General features: G+C 39.0%; 1 protein-coding gene across 1 annotated transcript; it reads right to left on the reverse strand.

Moving 5' to 3' along the window:
* Positions 1–1,628: 1,628 nt before the first annotated feature.
* On the reverse strand, positions 1,629–18,979 carry LOC131271943 (allatotropin-like). Its single transcript, XM_058273533.1, has 3 exons — positions 18,826–18,979; positions 3,577–3,974; positions 1,629–2,989 (listed from the first exon to the last, which is right to left on the reverse strand). Exons 1-3 carry the CDS (start codon positions 18,829–18,831, stop codon positions 2,827–2,829), a joined length of 567 nt encoding a protein of 188 aa, XP_058129516.1. The 5' UTR covers positions 18,832–18,979; the 3' UTR covers positions 1,629–2,826.
* Between the last annotated feature and the right edge of the window lie 2,208 nt (positions 18,980–21,187).

A 21,187-nucleotide genomic window follows, 5' to 3' on the forward strand; every position in this document is an offset into this window, starting at 1 on the left:
ACAAGTTATCTATAATTATTATGGCTTGAAAACTACCAGATGAAACTGTTGAACTACTTTGTTCGCCATGAGCAACACTTGTTTTACAGTAATACAATTTGCTCTTCCTGGGTCGTTCTGCAATGATATGTTTGTGCTTTGCATCGTGAGAATCTGTAAAATACATAAATAATTTTTCTTCATAAGTTATATCCATGCAAAAACAAAGAAAATACAATGGATTACAAATAAAAGCTTGTATCTATATGTAAGAAGCTGTGTAAGCTCAATATGTATGAAAAAAAGGAATAAAACTGTAGATAAATAATCAATTATTTTTACCCCAGAAATTATGTCTTTGAGCGTGGTTTCATTTGGAACGTTACTTTAAAAAACTATAGGGTAACTGTACCAATAGTGGTGCACTTAGTAATGTAAATACCAATTAGGTGTAAATTATGAGTGTTAAGAACACAATATTCTACATATTTGAATCAATTATGATCGAAACATGACTTTTCTTCTGAAAAACATCTATTTTCACCGTAAACCATACAAAATACACGAAAAAAAGCGTATTTTTCTTCCTAGTCGGTTGTTCCTATTATGGTGGTATGGTTCCTATAGTTGTGGTATCGTGTTCCTATAGTGGTGATAGTACGAAAAACTTGAATATATTTTGACTATTACTTATTTTTTAAGCATATTTCAAATAGAACGGTAAAATACTCCTTGACCAATGCGTTGTCATTGAAAAAACTGTATTGTTTTACCGAAATATGTCCAATTTTAATTCATAAAAAATGCTCTGAATATTACAGCTAAAACTATAGTATATGCTTTATAGCGTATCCTTCGCCCGCTTTCTTTATTCTTTTCTCTGCTTCTTCTGCTGAGCCTTCTCTCCAGTTCCACTTTGTGTATTTTGTAGAAACAGAATAAAATCACTAAATTTACATGATTATATTGGCCAAAACCAGAATAAAACTAAAATATACTTGTGAAAAAATCTATGGCTACTATAGGAACAACTTGGGTTTTTGTGCCTATAGTGGCACTATAGTAAAAACTATGAATATATAATACAATTATGCTAAAATGCACTAAGTTCGTATAAATCAATTATATTGGGGTATGTCAGTAGCGAAATCATATAGTTTTAATGATTTTGCAGTGATTTATAGCCTTAAGGAAATCATGATATTCCTTATAGATTCTTAAGGAATGCAGCATGTTGGGACAACCTGTTTTGAAAATATGAATTTTTAAGCTTCTATATTACGGAATGAGATGGTTCATCTTTTTAACACTCCGCAGAAAATCAAAGAACATTTCATAGAAGAACAAATAACTCCATTGTATATATATCGGCGTAGAGCTAGGATTTTATTCCACTACAACCACTATTGGTACTAGCTCCACTATGGGTGCACTTACCCTACCATAGCAAAATTAATACATTACAATGTTAAATAACTAATAAACCTTTCTTCCTTCTTTTGTGCATATCGACTTACAAATGATACGAATTGAGTTTTGAAATCATTGACTCATACAATATTTGAACCCGTTTGTGGTCAATAAAATCAAATGGATTACTCACCCAACATGTTGCAGTTGTCGTGTTTTCTATATATTTTGTCCCCTGAATATGACGGTTTTTTCAGTAACTATTTTGTCTTTATTCATGTGAATAAATGTACTATTTATATATTACACAATTGTTAAGGTAATCATTTCCTCTACCTCCACGCTTTCTCCACGCTCGCTAGAGATGCTTTGCATGTTTTGGTTGTCTCTTGACTTTTACTTAACATTAACCGATTGTATAAGAACTGTGTATGTGTCTTAATGAGTGTTTTATTTTCTGTGTGTGTTTGCTTGTTTCTTCTTTTTTAAATAATTCAATATATCTCCACTTTCGAGCTCCTTCACTGTTGCCCCGCCTTAACATCTACTATGCTACAAATAGTTGTCCGTTGTGTGGTGCACCGTGAACATGGCGAATGGCAACGAAGAGCATTACGAGAGAAAAGCCGGCAGGCAACCAGCTTTATCCAGCCTGCTAGCAGCGTAAAGGAATACCGAGCAAGTGTTCATTTTGGGAGCATTTTTACAATCGAAAACCCGCGTCCCCGCGTAGATGTTAAAGAAGACAGCATTTCCGCGAATAAAAACGCCGGAAAAGGTAAAACCAATACCCAGCCTTTATTGGTTACGTTTTCGGGCGTTTTTCATGTTTTTATTTTTCTTCATTTTTGTTCATTTTCTGTCTTTACTGCGGGAAACAGGGTTGTACCATACCATCATGCAGCTGCCATGTTGAAGGTGTATGGCTCAGCGATATTACTTTCTTCAACCATAATTTCTACATCCAACTATCAGGCAGGTATCTCATTGGAAATTAAAACGATCACATTCAGGTTTGTAATTGCACCGCAACATTGCACACAACGACTAGTTCAAATTGAATTAGTAGGAGCTACAGCTCTAAAGTTTGGGGAGGAACTGGATTAACTGCTTTATAATGTATGTATGTAGTATGATTTACGAAAGAAAATAAATAATGGTTGTATCATGCTAGGAGGATGAAAGATAGTAAGCACATCGGGAAGGAAAAATTTTGTTGGATAAACTGAGCTCATCGGAAGCCTTATGCTATGTGCTGCACATTCTCCCCCCTCTGGGAACACAGGAAGGATTCGGTGGGGCCGGATGTGTCGGATCATTGTAGTATATGCTTTTTCTTGGCAACAGTAAGAGGAAAAACAGGTGGGCCTTCAGCAAGCGCTCTAGACCGCACTTCCAGGCGTCGAGGTTGATTCGAGCCGATCGAAAGCCTCGTCTTTAGTACAGTTCGGCCACCTCGTTCGCACTGCTACCGCCCGACGGCATCAGTTCACCCGTCTCAAGCAAACCATCGCGGTTGGTGTCGACGAAGCGTTGCAGAATCGACTTGGCCAGCGTTGGATTGGTGGACATCTCGTTGGCGAACCATTCCAGGGGAAAACTGTGAAATTAAGAGAATAAATTTAACAGGTGGTAATGAATAGGCCAACGATAATAAAGGATCAATTTACAGTAGTTTACACTCGTTCTAGGTATTATGGTTGTCTCTAAACTAACCATACGCAACAGAAAACATGTTGCTTATTGCTTGTTTACATTTTTCTATAACAAGAAACTCTTTTTAATTTATATCGTCACCAGCTTATAATTCATAGAATTCATATTTTACGTAAAAAAATAAAATTTGATTAGAAAGCCGATTTGATCTTTGAATAGTCAATAAGGGTGCTAAAAAGTAGCCAAATTTATAGCGTGTTAAAAAGAGCGGTCAAAATCATCGCTATAAAGCATTCGAGCCGGGTCCAAATTGTCTTATTTGGTTCTCGAAAACTGGTGGAACACGAAAATCTTAATTTTTAGATGTAGATGGATTCAAAGAAAAGCTTCTTTTTTTTAATTCAACCCTTTTTTAACTTGATAACTTGAATTAACTAAGTCAAAAATTCGTTCAAAATGACCACTGTTTGGATTCTAGAGTAAAGGAACACAATTCATCTTGGATAAGTATAACCCATTCTTCACGCTCACCTGTTTTCCGGTTCACTGACGATCAGTTGCTGCAGCGGATCGGCGCTCTGATCCATGCTGGCCAGATCCTCCATCAGCTTGCCGATGTCGTGTTTTTCCTCGGCCCACGAAGCCGTCTCGCCGTCGCCGGTGGAGAGACTGTGATGCGAGGGCCGCCCGGCACTGCCACCACCGCCGTAGCTCACCCCGATCGGTGCCCGCCGCTTGCCGAAGCCCCGGGCCGTCATCATTTCCGAGTTGCGGAATGGCGCCCGGATGGAGCGTGGAATCTTGGAGACGCGCGCCGCCGCCAAACTGGCCAGCTGCCGGGCCGGGCCAGCTTCCGAGGGTTGACAGAAGAGCACCACGGCCAGGAGGACCACGCAGACGAGCAATTTGTTCACTGAGAGCTTCATTATCTATTTTGGGAAACGAAGAAAGTGGTCAATAAGGGAAAATGTTAGGACGAAATTTGATTGCAATTCCTTTCGTTTTCATGTTTCATTATAAATATGAATAGTCATTATAAATACAAACTATTGCTATATTTGGGAGCAAATCTGTCAAATTGAAAAGAGTCTCCTCACAAGGTGAAACTGTTGAAACAAATTTAAGCACGACATGAGATAACGATATTGCTCACAAAGTATCAAAGTTTCCTTTGTACCGATTCGATCGAACGATGTAACGATAACGATCGTCGGTTCTATTTCAAACATGAGTTAATTGAACCTGTCAAATGGGACATATCGTCACATAAATTGTTTTTATTTCTTTTTTTTTATAAAGAGATAAACAAACGATAATAAATAGATTTTGATGAGATGATTCACAAGCATTTTGCGATCGAAAATCTAAAAAGAGTTCTAAGAAAATAAAACACTAAAATTAAATGTTACCACACTTAAACTGTTAGAGGATAAAGGAGTGCAAAGTACATATTTGCGAGCCTCTATTTGGTGACCCAGATATGTCGCACCGTGTTTGCCGTGGACCAAAACACCCGTTCATGCCGATCCATTTTCGTATGAACAACAATCAATCAGTATGCATTGCCGTACACATGCCTCCGCTCGTTATGGTTTATCAATTCATCGATAGGGGTTTGGATGCGTGCCGCAAGTGTACACGATGGGTGGGTTTTCTTCGACAATTTCTTGCTCCTTCTTCAACGCGAAAAGATGCTACTTACACTTGCCGTCTTGGCGACTAAAGGACAAAAATGGTGCAAAAACAAAACTGTAAACCTACCATGGACAAGCGTTGAGTCGCATGGAACAATAAATTTAATTTATCAATAAATATTTATTGCCAAGGTTCACTGCTGCTACTTTTTTTCAGTGCGTCGGAGATAGAAGAGTTATGAACGTGTGAAACCGGGTGAGGGTTGGGAAACAGCCATCAATTTTCTATCACCCAATCATTGTCATCCCGATTTGCTGCGGGACGATATTTTTTTTTTTTGCGAACCGTTTTCATTTTTCTGCGAACTGCGAGCACATACACAGTGTCCCACTCTTTCTATCGAAGGTAACAGGTTGCCTCGAGGGATGAAAACAGACCAAGGTGCAGATACGCGTGATGTGATTTCACTGAAACGGGAACCTGATACTCCCGTCGTCGCAACATAATCTTACACGCGACGCGAGAAAAGAACAATTCCAGACTTCCAAAGGGAAATCTGTGTGGTTTTTCCGATTACATTCAATTACACATGTCTTGCTATCACTTTCGCTGCTTCTCGCCCGAGCTCGGCCCAAACGCCGCTTGCTGTTATCCTCTGTGGAAGGTGTCTGTTTTTAAACCGTTTCGATTGAACTGCTTGAAACCTTATCGTCGTGCCGTGTACCTTCAGCGAACGGAGACGGGCTATTTAGATTCGAAAGAAATGTAATCTACTCCTTGCCTCCTTGGTACTTCATGGCCTCTCGGGGATGCAAGCTTCCAGCTTCGAGAGGAAGGCAGCTATTTACCCCTAAAAGACTGTGTGAATCGCACTGGAGCCATGGTGTATTGAATACTGGTGGTGGAATATAGGAAGATGTATTTTAACCCAGTTTCACCCGATATCCTATCACGAATCATATTATCATACGTAGTGGATATAATCAAATGCATTCTAATCCATTTCCCATATCACGCGAGTCAGTCTTTGGTTAAATCGAAACTTTTGCCTTTTAAAATACAGCTTTTACCACATACACACCGCAACCGGTGTGCTGGCCGGGTTTAAAGTTTATTTACATTAGAAAGGTTGGGTTTCAAATTACCCATAGTTTTCAACACATTCTAATACTGGCCTTATTTGAGACCACTTTTATTATTTGGATTTCCTACTGGTCATATCCAATTAGTTAGATATTTTTGACTTCAGCGTTGATAGGGATTTTTTTTGTCATTTGTCATTTTTTTATGTCGATCGTTTTTATGGATTCATTTTTATGGATTCATTTTTATTTATGTATAATACGGAAAAAAATGAATTTCTTCACATATTCTTGTTTGTAGAAAGGACAAGTAGCAAAGGTAAAACATCTCTTTCCTCAGTATTGAGCTACTAAAGGGTTCTATAAGAAAAAGTTAGAAGAATTATAAAATAACTTACATAACATAAAAAGTTTAGAAGTACGTAATTTAAATCACATGGGCTGACAAACAATTTACATGCCATCAAAACCAAAACGAGCATCGAAAAATTTGAAATTTAAATCAAGGTACAATAAAAAAGTACTACAATTAGGTACAATAAAAAAGCACCAAATACAATAGTAAAAGTAATATTTTTATAAAAATAATATCTTTAATCCTAAGTTTATTTAATGTTAAGTTAATTATCAAATAACATAGATTTCATGATATGTAATTGAAAGCCTCCTGGAAGCCTATCATGGAAGCTTGTGAGAAAATGTGAATTAGGTTCCTAGCTATATTGCTATTATTTCAATCAAAAGGGTAAAAGTATGCAACGGCTTTTCGCTGAAAAATATCACTTACATAGCCATGCACCGGTACCGATTCCGTACGTTACCCGATACTTTTGTGCGTTGGACCCCCTACAATATTGATAACTTTTCCTTGGGCTGCGAAAAAGTTGCTCATCTAGGCAACGTTAGTCAACGCTAAACTACACTACGTCGTGGGTAGACAACCTCCGTTTCGTTGGCATACGCTTACAGAAATGGCAGGTCGAACTAGTTGTGGGAAATTTGGCTAGAACCAGAAGTTGTTGATGTAAAACACCAACACACATCCGATTTCCGCGAGAAGCGTTCAACCCTTTGCCGAGTGGTAATTTCCGGTTCGAACGTTTGCAAGTCTTCGGTGCATGGTCATTTTTAGCGAGAAAAGTTTTTCGGTTGTAATTGATTTTTACTCAAACGTATCGAACGTATCCGAGGGGCCAACATTGCGTCCGAACCCGTGCAACAAACTTCGTTGGCGATGCTAAAAATAATAATAATAATATTTTCGCCCACCAAAAGCCATCTATGTTTTTCGTATCATCACGTCCGGATAGCAGACAGAGAATTTACAAAGTGTATAACACATTTTCCTACATCATATCATAACCTGTACACACTGTATATCGCGCTGACGGGAGCCTTCACCGTCCAAAGATTCATGGCTTCAACTTTTTCATTTCTTGTTTTCTGCTGACCGCAGCATAGTTGCCAAAAACAACTGGCCTGTAGAGCCTGTACATGACTTTGGCGTAACCGACAGGAGTCCGTTGCACCGTCAGTCGGTCCAGTCGACGAAGGTTAATCGCCTGAAACTGCTGCAGTTGTAAGTTTTGCTTACATCGTAATTAAGTTGTCGTAAGTGTCGGCCGGCGATGAAGTTCGTTTTCGTTCAGCAGGGCAGGTGGAAAGAAGTTTTCATGCATTTGGCAGTAAATTAAGCGAGTTTTCTTCACTCAGCACATGCACTTCTTCTACTAAAAATAATGTATCTTTTTTCTGTGAAACCGCACCGAAAGACAACTTGTTGCACAAGTAGGGACTTGGAAAAAAGGAACATCGTAGTGTTCAACTAAAAAACTGCTTCTTCGCAAAATACTAGTTGCATGCTTACCAAGGTTACTCCGAAGGTTGAGTCATATAGAGTCAGAAGAAAATCGATCGACGACAAAGTAAGCGTGGGCATTTTTCCTACGCAAGTGTTGCGTTATGGTGAAATTCGATGTCCCTCGCTAAATTTAGGCACTTTGGAACAATCGTAGAATGTAATCGCCTGGAACAACACCTTCACAACTCGTATTTTCAATGGAAGCATGTGGAGTGCTTCTCGTTTCGTTGAATCGTTTCTTACAAATTGAAAGGTTTCCGTTACTGCAGCAATCGGTTCTACTCGCTAAAGAATTTATCGAAAGCGCTTGAACTTTGCCCAAGCTAAAATTTTCAAGGTCAATAAATACGTTAATCGGCATAGATGGATGGTAGTAAAGTAATTTTTCCGTTTTCTGTTCTCTTCTTTTTGTATTACTACCTTTTCAAACGCTCTTTCTATTATTTCCATTTATAATGCTTATGTACGGATTGTTTCGGGAATTAATATTTTGCTAGCAACGAATTTAAGGAGGCGTTTTACATAACACATGCCAACATGCATAGTGAAATAATGCATATTACATATGCTATTTGCTACTCGGTGCAGCTGTTGTTCTGGGGGCAATAAATAATCATTTATGTTTTTCGAAAGTGAAGTAGAAAAAATGAAAAAGAAGTGAAATGCTGCCTGCAAGTTCGCCTGTGGAAACATTTTTTGTCCCATATTCGAAGAAATATTTTCTTTCCTCGTGCGAGAACTATGTGTCAAAAAAATGTATGCTCAAATATGGTTTTGGTGAAAACCGGCTCCTTTCTTTCAAATGACCGTCGCTGGGGACAGCCATAAACCACGTCACGCTAACGCAAAAGTATGATGTACCGAATCTTTCGCACCCTCTCATGTGTGATTTTCTCACACTGTTTTTTTCGTTTTCCATTTGCTCAGCCCATAGCACTCGTAAAGGGAGTTATGCGCGAAAATGCAATTTCATGCCCACTTGCGCCACGAGGATTTCGTCTTGCCGAATTTTATCCCTTTTTCTTATTTTCTTCCCAAGACAGCCGAGGGTGCCTCCCGTCCGGGGAACCGTTTCGTTCGACCGGGGGGACCTGTGGCGGTCTGCTAATGGTGGATAAACATTTGTTTTTCCGGCTGATTGCATCCACCGCATCATTCACGCGTGGGATCATAATTTGTTGTGTCAATATTTACGCGACACGATCGGGGATGATGGTCATAATCGTAAGGCCTCGAAAACGGACATCCGATTCGGGCGTCGTATCCACGTCAGGTTGATCCTTTAGCTTTGCAACGGTAAAATTAATGGAAAAATACATGTGAGTGCCTTTAAGGGGTAGCGTTGCATTTGGATCGTGTGACGGTTGTAAAATATTTCTGCAATATATTCTTGGTTTTTTTTTTTTGGTTCAACTGGTTCAATTGGTTAAACATTTTAATGTCTAACATATTTATCAGTTCTGATCCTAAAACCCCGCATAGAACTTAAGAGATATAAACCGTTTCATGTATATTTTTAACTAAACCAAGGTTCAAAACACGTGAAAAGTACACTGTTGATATTTTTAATCATTAAATTTGCAATCGGTGTGTTACAAATAACTTAATTTTTATGAATCAAACAAATCTCAAATCTAACTTTTGTTCTTAGCTGCTTGAATCAGCTCTACGATCTCCTTTAATACAAAGAGTCTAAACACGCAACGTGCTCTGACTTGTTTGCAAAACCGGGTCTCTTTATCGGAATACCAATTTTTCCTTTTGTATTATTTTGTTAAGAAAAGAAGCGCCCCGAGTGTCTTTTAATTGTCATAACAGGCCGCGGTTGAGCCAAAAAGCATTTCGCGACCGATGTCTGGTGGAACAAAGCTTAAATAAAGAACCAACTTAAAGCAACATTGCCCCACTAAAAAGTTATTCTTTGTGTAGCCAGTTTTGTTATTTTTAGGCATTGAGGCTATGTGTTTTTTTTTTATGTTTATCTTACAATCTTACCGAGGGTTAGGGAAAATTGCGTACAAGATTTCTGACGTGACCCATAAACAACCGTTGCTTGCTAAACAATCTTAGGTATAGAACAAAAATAACTTTGCGGAACGTTTAAATACTATTGTCATTAACATTAAATCCATTCAAATGTGCAGTAATTTTCACAAACAAGAATTCAACACAAAAGACCAGGCGTCTCCATATACATGTCAGGCATCATGCGCCTCCATTTACCAAGTGCAAACGGAATCAATCTAGAAATGGGTTGAGCAAAGCTCACAAAATGAACAAAAGCTTTGAGCACAATTTTCAAGATTGGCGGTAGGTATTATTCTTTCATATCTTGATGCTGGGCTGATGATTTGAACTGAAAAAGTAATTAATATTTCTTCATGAAAATTGAACAACTTATGTTTGAAAATCATGATCCCAATGTTTTGTACAGCAAAATTGATCGTTATCCAAGTTATATTATCAAAACCGAGCTTATCTCATGCATAACTTCTTCCTATTTTATTGTATACAGGGTTCTTGTATTTTTTTGGTATTCGTTTGTTACCAATAAAGTGATATTTTTTGCAATTACTACCCCTTAAGAACCATAGTATGGTATGGAGTTTGATAAATTTCATGTAAGGAAAGTTTAATAAGTTTAAGTTTAAGAATGGTGTCAACATTTATGAGACTTACTTAAATTAATTAATTGAAAAAAAAGAAACACTTCTAAATCGATTAATTCGAAAGAATTGTATAAAAATCAAATGTTTGATTGTTACAACTGGACATACTTGAGTGTAATTACCCCATGTTCAAGTGAGCGCTTCCCGTATGCCGTATCCTGCAATCACTTTGCCAAGACGCTTTTCCAATGAAACAACGCATTGTTCCGGTGTGGAGGTGGAAATAGACTGTGCGTAAAACCGGAACCGGGACCGGGAGAAGATGTGAAACAAGACTTCATACTTCATGATAAGCCGTACCTGGCGAGCGTGCCAACCTCCGGGCAAAGCCCGCAACGAAGGACCGTCAACTGTTGTGCAAACTTTGTCCAACATAGCTTCAACGACAACGCTTTCTTCCACTTTTGACATACTTTGGTAAAGACCGTTGGCCAAGCACTGGGATCTAACCGGATGTAGCAAAGTGAAGGATGGACACCGGACAACACGACGCTTGATAGCTTTCGACAATCATCCAAGACAAGCCAACAAGCCACAGGTATTTATGATATATGAATGTGCAGTGTGTTGGGCATACGATGCATTCAAGTGTTTATTTAACAAGTCATCTTCAACCTGCATGCTCCCTGTGGGTTGTGTTTGGAAGGCAAACAAATATATACATTCTATTCCCACATCGGTTTCAACTGCACGTCGTTGTCACGAGGGTTTTTTCTTAACAACGCGTTAAGATCCTGGGACGAGTTCACCATATTGAAATTACCTACGTGAAATGAGCCGTAAAATATCCTTCATCCAATGTATTCCTGCCCACAAAGTGCTTGTTTGGTATTTTCGAACCGCTCATTTTCTCTCGTCACGTGATTTGATTGATGGCTGATAGGAATTCTTCGACAGATCACCTCAAGGATATGCTCAAATCACTACCTTTTCTTCTCGCTTTGTTTCCTTCCATTCCACTTCCATTCGATATATCTTTCATTAGTAAGCTATTTCATATTGTTGTTGTTCGCTTTAGCTCAGAAATGGTGCATGTTTTTTTTCAATAAAGAGGATAACGATTCAATCACTCCCGGCCATTAGAGCGTGACGAAGAAGCAATTGTAAACGTCTCGGTTATTAAGAGGACGTTTTACGTTCGCACCGGGATCCTGTTTATAGTGATTAATAAATTATGATGAGTTGTCAAATGCGTTGACAGATTTGCAAGCTATTAATTTGTCAGCAAATGACAACGAAATGTAATGGAATGTGTTTGAAAACCAATCTATATCCCATTATTCTACTTGATTTATTGGTTGATTTTCAGCTACATGATTGGAAGTATATTTTTCCAAAACATATTTTCCCCATACGAAGCTAATATATATGTTTTCATTCATCCACCTTCATTTTTTATTCATCCTTTTTTATCATATTTACTGCATAAAAATATCGCATCGATTTACCTTTCTTTCGAATCATGTAATCATCACACGAAAAAGAAATGCACTGGAGCTTAACGTGAGTTAAATATCAAACAAAATGAGAATGAGATGAAAAAGAAAAGGCCAAAGCTACGCGGCAACCATTTTGCAGACACTCGAGGGTCGACACACGCCAAGTGTGTGTCTAATTCTCGCTCATTGAAACTACCCCGCACCGGGCTGCGGCTCATCTTCGAACACGGTTAAGTTTCCGGCGAACCTTGCCAACCTCCTCCCCCCCCCTCCCCCTTTTTGGGAGTGGGACGAGTGATATTGGCTCGCTCAACGACCGAATGAAAACGTTCCGGTGAACGATTTGATAATGCTACTCTTGGTTGGCGAGGGAAGAAATCCGGATGGCTATTAAGCACGGGAAAGCTGTTTAGTTGTCGGCATCTAGCGTTGCGGTGCGTGGACGTCGAGGGTGTACGATAGTTAGCAGCTAACCCTGTGTTAACGATGATTTATGAATCTTCCAGCAGACCGTTCCGTTCTTGTTTGTCCGTACGGACCGTGCGTCGTACTCATTACAAAGAAACGGACGTGCGTTCAGTTAATAAGTCGCACACGGGTGGCCAAGGCTGTGGATCGAGTAATCATGGGAGTATGAGCCTTTATCCTCCGGATAGAGGTAGGTGCTTGCCAAACATATGCTTGCACGAGCCGTTACTACAGTCGGTTGATGGTACAAAACAAATTTGCTTTAATTGAAGCTCTCTCTCGAATTTTTATTATGCAAAGAAGGGTCGGAAGCCGTATAAGTAGTTCATCATATAAACTGGAAAAAAGAAAACCAGACGAAAGGATTAAACTAAATGTATCCAAGGGGAATAATGAACTCTCATTACTAAAACGTCTATATTTAAGTAGGTCACATCAATTACTCATATAACGTGAATAGAACTCTTTCAGACAAAAAATCTTCTTCATTTTGTTTTTAGAGTTTGAAAAAGCTACACGTAGTTGATAATTTTTTTTATATGCTATTAACATTTATGTTGTTTTGAGAATTTCGTCCATCAAGAAAAACGACCAAGGAAAGTGTAAGGAATAATTTAAAAATGTTTTTTTGAAAGATTGAAAAACCAAAATTAAATAAAATATGTGTAATATATGCAATTAAACTGAGCCACGTGTTGTGTAGACCTAGTAAGCAAAAAGCTATATTTACCTTTTAAGAATGTAATTGAAGCAGTTTAAATTTTTTACTGAACAGAACTATGTTTCAGTTATTTTTCTTATATTTATTTCAGACTTTACTTTATTTTTCTGTTCTTTCTGTGTGCGATGTTAATTCAAATTGAAAGATACTGTACAAATGGCACTGATGTATAAAACTAATGTTTATTTTGTAATCATTCGACGGTAATTATAGGTTTAAATATTATTGATCAAAGACAAATTCAGAATTGTTTGAAGAGTGATTTTCTCGATACTTAAAGAAAATACACTTTCATCTGGCTTTGTCCTAAATTTGGTTCCATATTATTTTTCAATTACATTCTTGCATGGCCGTACGCAATGAAAGCAACAAAGAAATGAACAGAACAAAGGTCAGCAAAAGTTTCTGCTAAGAATGCGCTATTCACCTATCTCTCTGGCTCTTCGAACTCTAGCAATTCTACAGTAAGTTATTTTTCTCCGAACATCACATCGACAGTTCATATCTTCAGAATGTGGAATGATACCGGATCATCGTCTCTGATGATGATTGCACCGTTGTGTTTCACTGGGACCGTTTCGTTACAATTTTCTTCCCAACAATGCCCATTTCCCACCAATTTGTTTCCCATCAGCCACCGGCCTATGGGTCTCATACAAGCATCCATGTTTCCACTTCTATTCCCTCCATGATGAATTCGCAAGTGTTTTCTTTTCGTTCGAGCCGGCGTACAGCCGCAGATATGGGGACTTCTTGTGGCGTGCTCATTCAACTTTTTCCCTCCCACACTGTGGCGGGAAAGTGCGTTCCGTACGCACGCCACTCGACATTTTCTCCCCCCCCAAGTGGATGGCAATATTTTTATAGCCATTTACTGCCAATAGTGCCGTTCCCTCTTCCGGAACCGTCTACGCCATCGATCTTCCGACGGATGGTTGGGTGTTGAAAGCAAAAATTTAATTTCTGACAACTTTTCACTTCGTGTGGCCTTCCTTCCGTCAATCTTCCGTGGAACAGAAATTGACTCAAGTTTTCAGCGAGAAAGAAACCCACAATATAGTTGGTTTTCGTTGCTCTTTGCTGTTTGAAAAAGAAAAACTACAAACATGTATTGCTGTCGGTTATGATGAACGTTCGATATTGTGCCGGATGTTTTCCGAGGACCGAAAAAAGGACTCAGTTCGTTCAGACGACACTGGATATTTTTTATACGGAAAAACGGTTTTTCGAAAGCGATAATCCTTGAATTTCTATATTTTCCGACAATTTTTCAAAAAAACGTATGATTCATAATTGAAAAAATCTATGAATAAGCTGTCATCTAAGTTCGAATATGGTTCGAAGATACATTATAAAGTCTTCTTTCGAGAGACTTACGTGAAAAAGTGTTAAATGCTCTACTAAAGCCTTGTTCCGGTAGTCAGGTTTACGATGAGGATCTTTTCATAATCATGACTCTCTTGGTTTATGATAGTGAACGAATGGTTCGAACTTAACGCTTTTCCACAGGATTTTTCTTGGATATACCTTGGGGGCTGAATGTAAAACTCTTCCATGTTAATGTTGCTTAGGTCGGATCACATTGATTTATTGAGAACAAACAAGTATTTTATGTCCTCTGCCAAAATTTTAAATAATATAGTTTTATCAACAGTGAACAATAGTAACAAACGAAAAGTTCGCATAAAACGATGATTTATATTCTCCTTGTGGAGTATCCCAGGAGTCAAATCAAACATAATTAAAGATTCCAACCCTACAATTAATTATAAATTCCGGCATTATTGACTGTGCTTAATTAACGTACAACCATGAGTATTTGTGGAAACTGACGCAGAATGTTCATGTTAAAATTAGTCTGAACTTTAATGAATCAACTGATATTCCTTGGATCACGTAACAGTTAAATTAAAGAAAGTCTGCAATTTGTATTTCCATTGTACCTTACCAACAATAGGCACGAGGGAGAGAGTTAATTAACGAAAGGGAAGATCACGAGAAATCATTCACCTCACCGACAACTCTTACGCAAGTCGGGTGGCTAATTCTTTCTAATTCGAAGACGAACCATCGAACTGTTTACGGGAACGGGAAGTTTTGGCCAGAAAAATGCAAACAAATCAACCGGAACCGGTCGGGTGGACGGGAAATTAGCGAAATTAAATGCAAATAGACGAGCTTGCGGCTTTTGGGGGCGCTGAGAGCATTTTACCGAACTGATTCAATTATAACCATTTAGTTATTCTCGCCCAAAGCTGAAACGATACACGAAAGCATTGCTGATGAGAAAGGTTTACTATTATTGGTACTTGCGGTGCTGGAAGTTGGAAAATTGGCGGTTCGAAAATTACTCCTAACCTCGCAAGAATGTTGCCACGGCGTGCCTCGGACGGTCGAGTGGTTAATTTCATGTGAGTTAATGGCCCTATATGCAGCTCTCCAACTCTTGTTAGCAATAAATTGGTCGGTTAATTAATTTAAAGCCAGTCTTAACTTTTCACCAAGGAGTCGTTTTCCTTCCAGCTTCAAAAGTACGGAAGCTTTTCCATAAACCTAGTGTGCTCCAGTTTTCGATTACTTTTAGTATTTAAATACCACGAGACGGTAGAGACAATGAGTGAATTATTCCGGTCTGGAACCAGACGGAGGTTTCGATAATTACACATGCTTTCCGTATCTCACGTCAGTCCCAGCCCACAAACCAGAAAAAGCACAATAAATCTTACAATTTGCCCTTTTCATGCCTGCCACAGCGGACAAGCAAGCATTAGACTACCATTTAAAATGTACTAACCTCCTATTTCGGGCTGGAAACGTTCCATGGTTTTTTGTTTCTATGTTCAAACGGGAAAGCTTACGCCCCCATTCCGGAGGTATTTATGGAGATGAAGTATTTAGCAAACTCCGTACGGTCACACCACGGCCAGGCCGGTACAGGAGAACGCTCACCTGAACAGGTTCACGCTTCCTGTTGGGACGTTTTTCAACTTGACCCACGGATTAAACCACTCGTTTGGTCCCTTGGTGTGCTGGTTGCTTGGAAAGCTGGGAAGAATCGCTCTTTGCCACTTTACAACGTGGTTATATTTTCCAATTTTGAGCACCATTAATCAAGCTATCACTTGAAGCGGAACGTATGCCGGATTGTTCTATTTTTTCGATTCGTTACGTTTTGTGTTCACCATACAAGCGCATTCATAAACCTGAGCGATTGGCTGCGGCTATGGACACTTTAAAAGTGTCGTAAATTACAACAGCAGCGAATGAAAGGAACCTAGTAACAGAGGTAATCTTAAATCTAGTAATGGATGATAAAATCTTTCGACAAACCTACACATATAAAATGAAACTTGGTTCATAAAACGCCTATTACTGTTTAAGCAATCTATCAAAACCAACGAGAACAATTTGCATTATTTCCAATGGAAAGCCAAATACGACTCATTTTCAATAATTAGTTTGTTACATTTAGTGTTACGTAAGTGTTTGTAGTGTAAAGTAATAAATAATGTTATTGACGATAGTTTCTTTACATACAAAATGAATTAAAGCATCAACAACGAAATAAACTAAATACGAAAATAATAAAATTGGTTAGTGCTGTTATTGAAGGACAACGGAAGAAACCAAATAAGAAGCAGCTTTAAATTGTATTGTATTGTGTTATATTAGCATATCATTTGAATATAGCAAAAACCGAGATCACAGAATTTTAATGTTTTCCTCTAACTGTTCTATTCCTTTTACTTTCTTTTCTAAGTTGGACAGTTTCAGTTTTCAAATGGGATTTGAAAAGAAGCACACTTTTAAACGACATGTTTTTATTGAGGAAAAAGATCGGATTAAAGCAACTTCCGAATAAGAAAATTAAACTGCAAAAAAAAACATTACAGATCGGTCTGAAAGCTTCACATCTTACAGAATATGGACAAAAATATATCCTACCTAACGGAAAATTCCATCAAATAACCTACAACAATATCCATAGGAGATCCAAAAAACCGAAAACAATTGGTGAAAATGGAATACAGTAAAACAATTTGGTTCGACGGGATGCTCAAGGCTGTTCTATTAATCGAGCAAGATTAATTTGGCTATTCAGAAGGTACCCGCCTCATTACTTCTGGCTTAACTATTTCAGGGTTTTGTCAACTGTATCATGAACAATAACAGAAGTATCATGAGTACTCAAGCATATGGTATCGTGTGGTAAAACAATGAATAGTCTCTACTTTGAGTAATAGATGCGGGTTTCGGGATGTATAACTTTCACTGGATATCCAGGGCCTCACAGCTCCGGGAGGAAAATGAGGCCCTTTTTGAGGAAGGTAAATAAAAGCTACCTGGGAAAAAAGAACCCCTTTGCGGCTCATTATCGACTGAAATGGGTCACCGCTAAGCAGTTCAGTCAGCAACATTGATTCATTTCGTTGGATTAGCTAAAGCGGGATGGAACAAAACGAAAATCAAACGGGTTGCTTTTGTATGGGAAATCAATGTTGTATGGCATTCATCGTACCGAACTAGCAGATTGCGGTAGGATGTACGAAAGTATCTCGTTGCAATTTTTCTTCTTTGCAAAACAAATTATTTTCTATTGCACCGGATTAGGTCGACTGCAGATTGCGTTACCATGCTCGTTGCAATCGCACTGGTGTATAATTTATGCGACTGAAGACAAGCAAATACGAAAGACACTTCCAGCTGTGGGATACCTTCTCCTGGATTCCTAGGCGACGAGTGACATTTTGCCGTAAAAGAGCAGTTTTTCGCGAGCATTGCGCTTTCAGTTTGTCTTTCCGTCGAAACGGCGGAAGTCGCAAACTAACCGAAATCAACAGCCGAAGCGAAAAGTTTGCCTCCTTCCGCCCGTTAGTCACACCGTTCGTGATTTTTTCTCTCCGCTTCCTAGCGTTAGAGGCATCGAGACGGTCGAGGTATGTCGGCTGGCGAAACAGATGATTCCACTTACGTGAAATTGTAGAAAGTTTAGAGCGCAAAACAAAATGCAAGGATGAAATAAATAAGTGGGAATGCTTTGTTTTTCCAATGCTTGGAACTAGGGTTGATCGTTGCTGGAAGCAGAGCTTTCCGCCTGCTAGCGGATGTTTGAACTTTCTTTCTTTTGATCAGCGTATCTTATTGACTGTTTTAATTCGTGAGAATTGTCTCCACCAACCGACGGATGATGGGTATTTATGGGAGATCTTTAAAAACTGAGAATATTGAAGACGACACTCGAGACCTTCATGGTGCTTCAACTTTATTAATTGCGTTGCAATTGTTTCAATATTGGTACAAAGTTTTCTCTATACCTAATAAGAAAGTGAGAAAAAAAAAAGCTGGATTTGAAAATTCAGATTTAAAACACTCCAACTATTTATCTAGTTTAATAGGATAGACGATTTCACGATTCTTATTCCTGTTCTAGTTAATTATACTTATAGTAAATTACTTGAAAAAAAAAAATGAATGCATGTTGAGCAACAGAACTTGTATTTTAAACCGAAAACCCGGTAAGTTGAGTTTCATCGTTTTAAATCTAGCACAAAGTACAAGAAACTAGCGATCATAAGAAACCGTTCTGAAATTAGTATTTTCATTTCCTTAGCACCGCCAATTTTGCAAGCAATCCACTTTCAAGGTAAATCAAAGGTGAAATCAAAATTACACATCAAATTTATGTCCTTTAATGTATCCGTGTACTTCAACGATGGCTACGACGAGTAGATAGTGCTCTCTGCATCCAATTTCGACACGCCATCAAGGTAAGAGCACCGTTTGGTTTTTCAATCTGCGTACGTTCTACGTTCCTCATAAATCATCTCTAATCGTTACTCTATCTTACAGGTAGTTTCCCAAGTTTATGTGCTACTGAACGATCATACATTTTGATAGTACTTACCTCCATGTTTCCCCCGAAGTTATGAAGTAGCGCAATCGACACTATTCTTGCGAGCACTACAATTTTTGCAAGCTTTTTCTCACCACAGATGTTTACGAAAGCTTCACTTTTTATCTGTTTTTTGGTTAGATTAATTTTCACGTCGTTTTTTGGTGCCGATAATTTATTTTGTCCTCTTTAAAACTCGTTTTGTTCTGCAGAAAAATAAATGAACAACATTTTTCATGAGTTTTTGCTTTGAACATTCACACCCGAGTGGTTATCCGTTTTCTAGTTTGATGAATCATTTTCCCAACAACATCTTGTAAGAAAGACAATTGTTAAAAGCTTCATCATTTTCTTAGTTTAAAATTCCAAATTGCTGAGTTTCTTAAACCGATTCGCGGTTTTGACTTGTATCTACCTTGGAATATGTGTAATTTCTTCCCATTCTCAGATCACCATAGCTCCCAGTTTGCATAGATGGGATTTTTATTCATGAGTATGTGTCCATAAATTACGCACACGCTTCGTTCTCGGATGAGTAAGGATCGGGATCTGTTTGGAATGCTGGCAGAAGACGAAACCTCAGAAAATCAAACGATGCCTCCAACGTCCGCCTACAATCAAAAAGAGTCTATCAGCGACGTCATGGTTCGGTTGGGTTCGCCACGGTTAGCAACTGGTGTGACGTATTTAAAAACACTTTATTACATGAACCGTGTTCTACACCGAGCCTGTTGCACTAGGCCAACAATGGAGCGTCTAGTAGGTGTTGTGCATGCGGAAGCTATCAAAATGACTACCGACTTCCGTGCCGTGTGTGTGTGATGTATGCAAATGTTTTCCTGACGATAGTTTTTTTTCTGTGTCGTATTCTCTTCAAAGATAAAGAGAAAAATGGGAAAGGGAAGCGAAAAAAAATCCTTTCTTGGACGATTTGCACGCTTTCCTGTTAGTTGCAAAATTTTACATCTTTGTTTTGAATTTTACATAAACACTCACGAGCAAGTCGCTCGTTCGTACCAAAGGTCAATTGTTTGTGATCACGGAAGCGGAAGAATGCACCGGGGCTAAATGTACCTCGCGTATGCAAACCATTCTAGTCCTTCAATGCCATTTGCTGCATCTCGGAATCGCTTCACTTGGTTGTTTCATTAAGAATATTCTTAAAAGCATTTCATTTCCGTGCACGAACAAGTAACAATCAACCACTCGGCCGAGAAACGAATGGTCGTTCGAGCATCACACTGGAAACCGGATAGATAAGTCACGGGCCGGGATTTGAGGCAAACTAAAGAAGAAAAAAAACCTAAAAAGAAATGCTACAAAATGAGCCGTTTCTGTTGCTTACAACAATAAAACCGGGGCAAAAGGTATTTCAAAGGAACATTGCAAAGCTCCCAAGAGTGTGACAAATCTTCGACAGGGAGACCGAAGTGGATGGTTTTGAGATGATACGGATGTAAAGTAATAGTTTAGCTATGCCTTGCCCTGAAGCAAAGGGTGAACATACAATATAAAGGGTCGACCCTTAGAAGTTCCCGCACTGAACTGTCTCCTAACTTTGGAGAAGATCTTATCCGACCACGAAGGAAACACGCAAAATTATCACGACAAAAAAATGTCTGAAATTCACTTTCTCATAGAAAAGTTCACAATAAACAGCAAATTGTAAAACTGCGTCACTTTTTAAAAAGTTGAACTGTTGAAGCACAAACGTTTTCGTCGCGTGTTAAACTGAACTCAATTATTCACCTTTCTAAACTTGCACCACTTTGACACCCTACGAAGAGAACTTCACCAGCAAACCAGTCTCCCTTTCGACTTCGGCAACTTTGCGTCCGCAGCCTGAGACCTATCGCAGACGAGTGCTTGCCGGTGCTGAAGATCACTTCCTTTTATTCGCCCCGGCCTCCTGGAGACAGACGCTCGTGCGCGCTGTTGCTTCGTCGGTTGGTGGGCGGGTTTGTGGTTGTTTGGGGACGAATGAAACAGAGATGAATGATGTGGGTTCGGACCGACCTGGTCATGGTTCCTTGCAGGGACCTTTGAAATGGGAGGCGATGGAAAAGGGAAGGCTTTGAGTTTTGGCTTTACTTTGCCGAACAACGAACCGCCACCGGAATGAACGAACGCCCGGAGCTATCCTGAATCACTTTCCCCTCTTACGATGAGGATGCTGCATGAACCACGGATGAACCATTTCCGAGCAGGCACTGAGCTGAACCGAAGATTTAAATTCGCCAACGTCAGAACATCGTCGTGTTCTTGCCTCGGGGAAGCGTGCCACGGATGAATGAAGAATCAAAATATGAACATGAAATAGTAAAAAAAAAAGATAATGCCAACCTCCGCATCAAAATACCACACAAAACACCTG

The sequence above is a fragment of the Anopheles coustani genome, chromosome 3, assembly GCF_943734705.1.
Source record: "Anopheles coustani chromosome 3, idAnoCousDA_361_x.2, whole genome shotgun sequence".
NCBI classification, from domain to species: Eukaryota; Metazoa; Arthropoda; class Insecta; order Diptera; family Culicidae; genus Anopheles; species Anopheles coustani.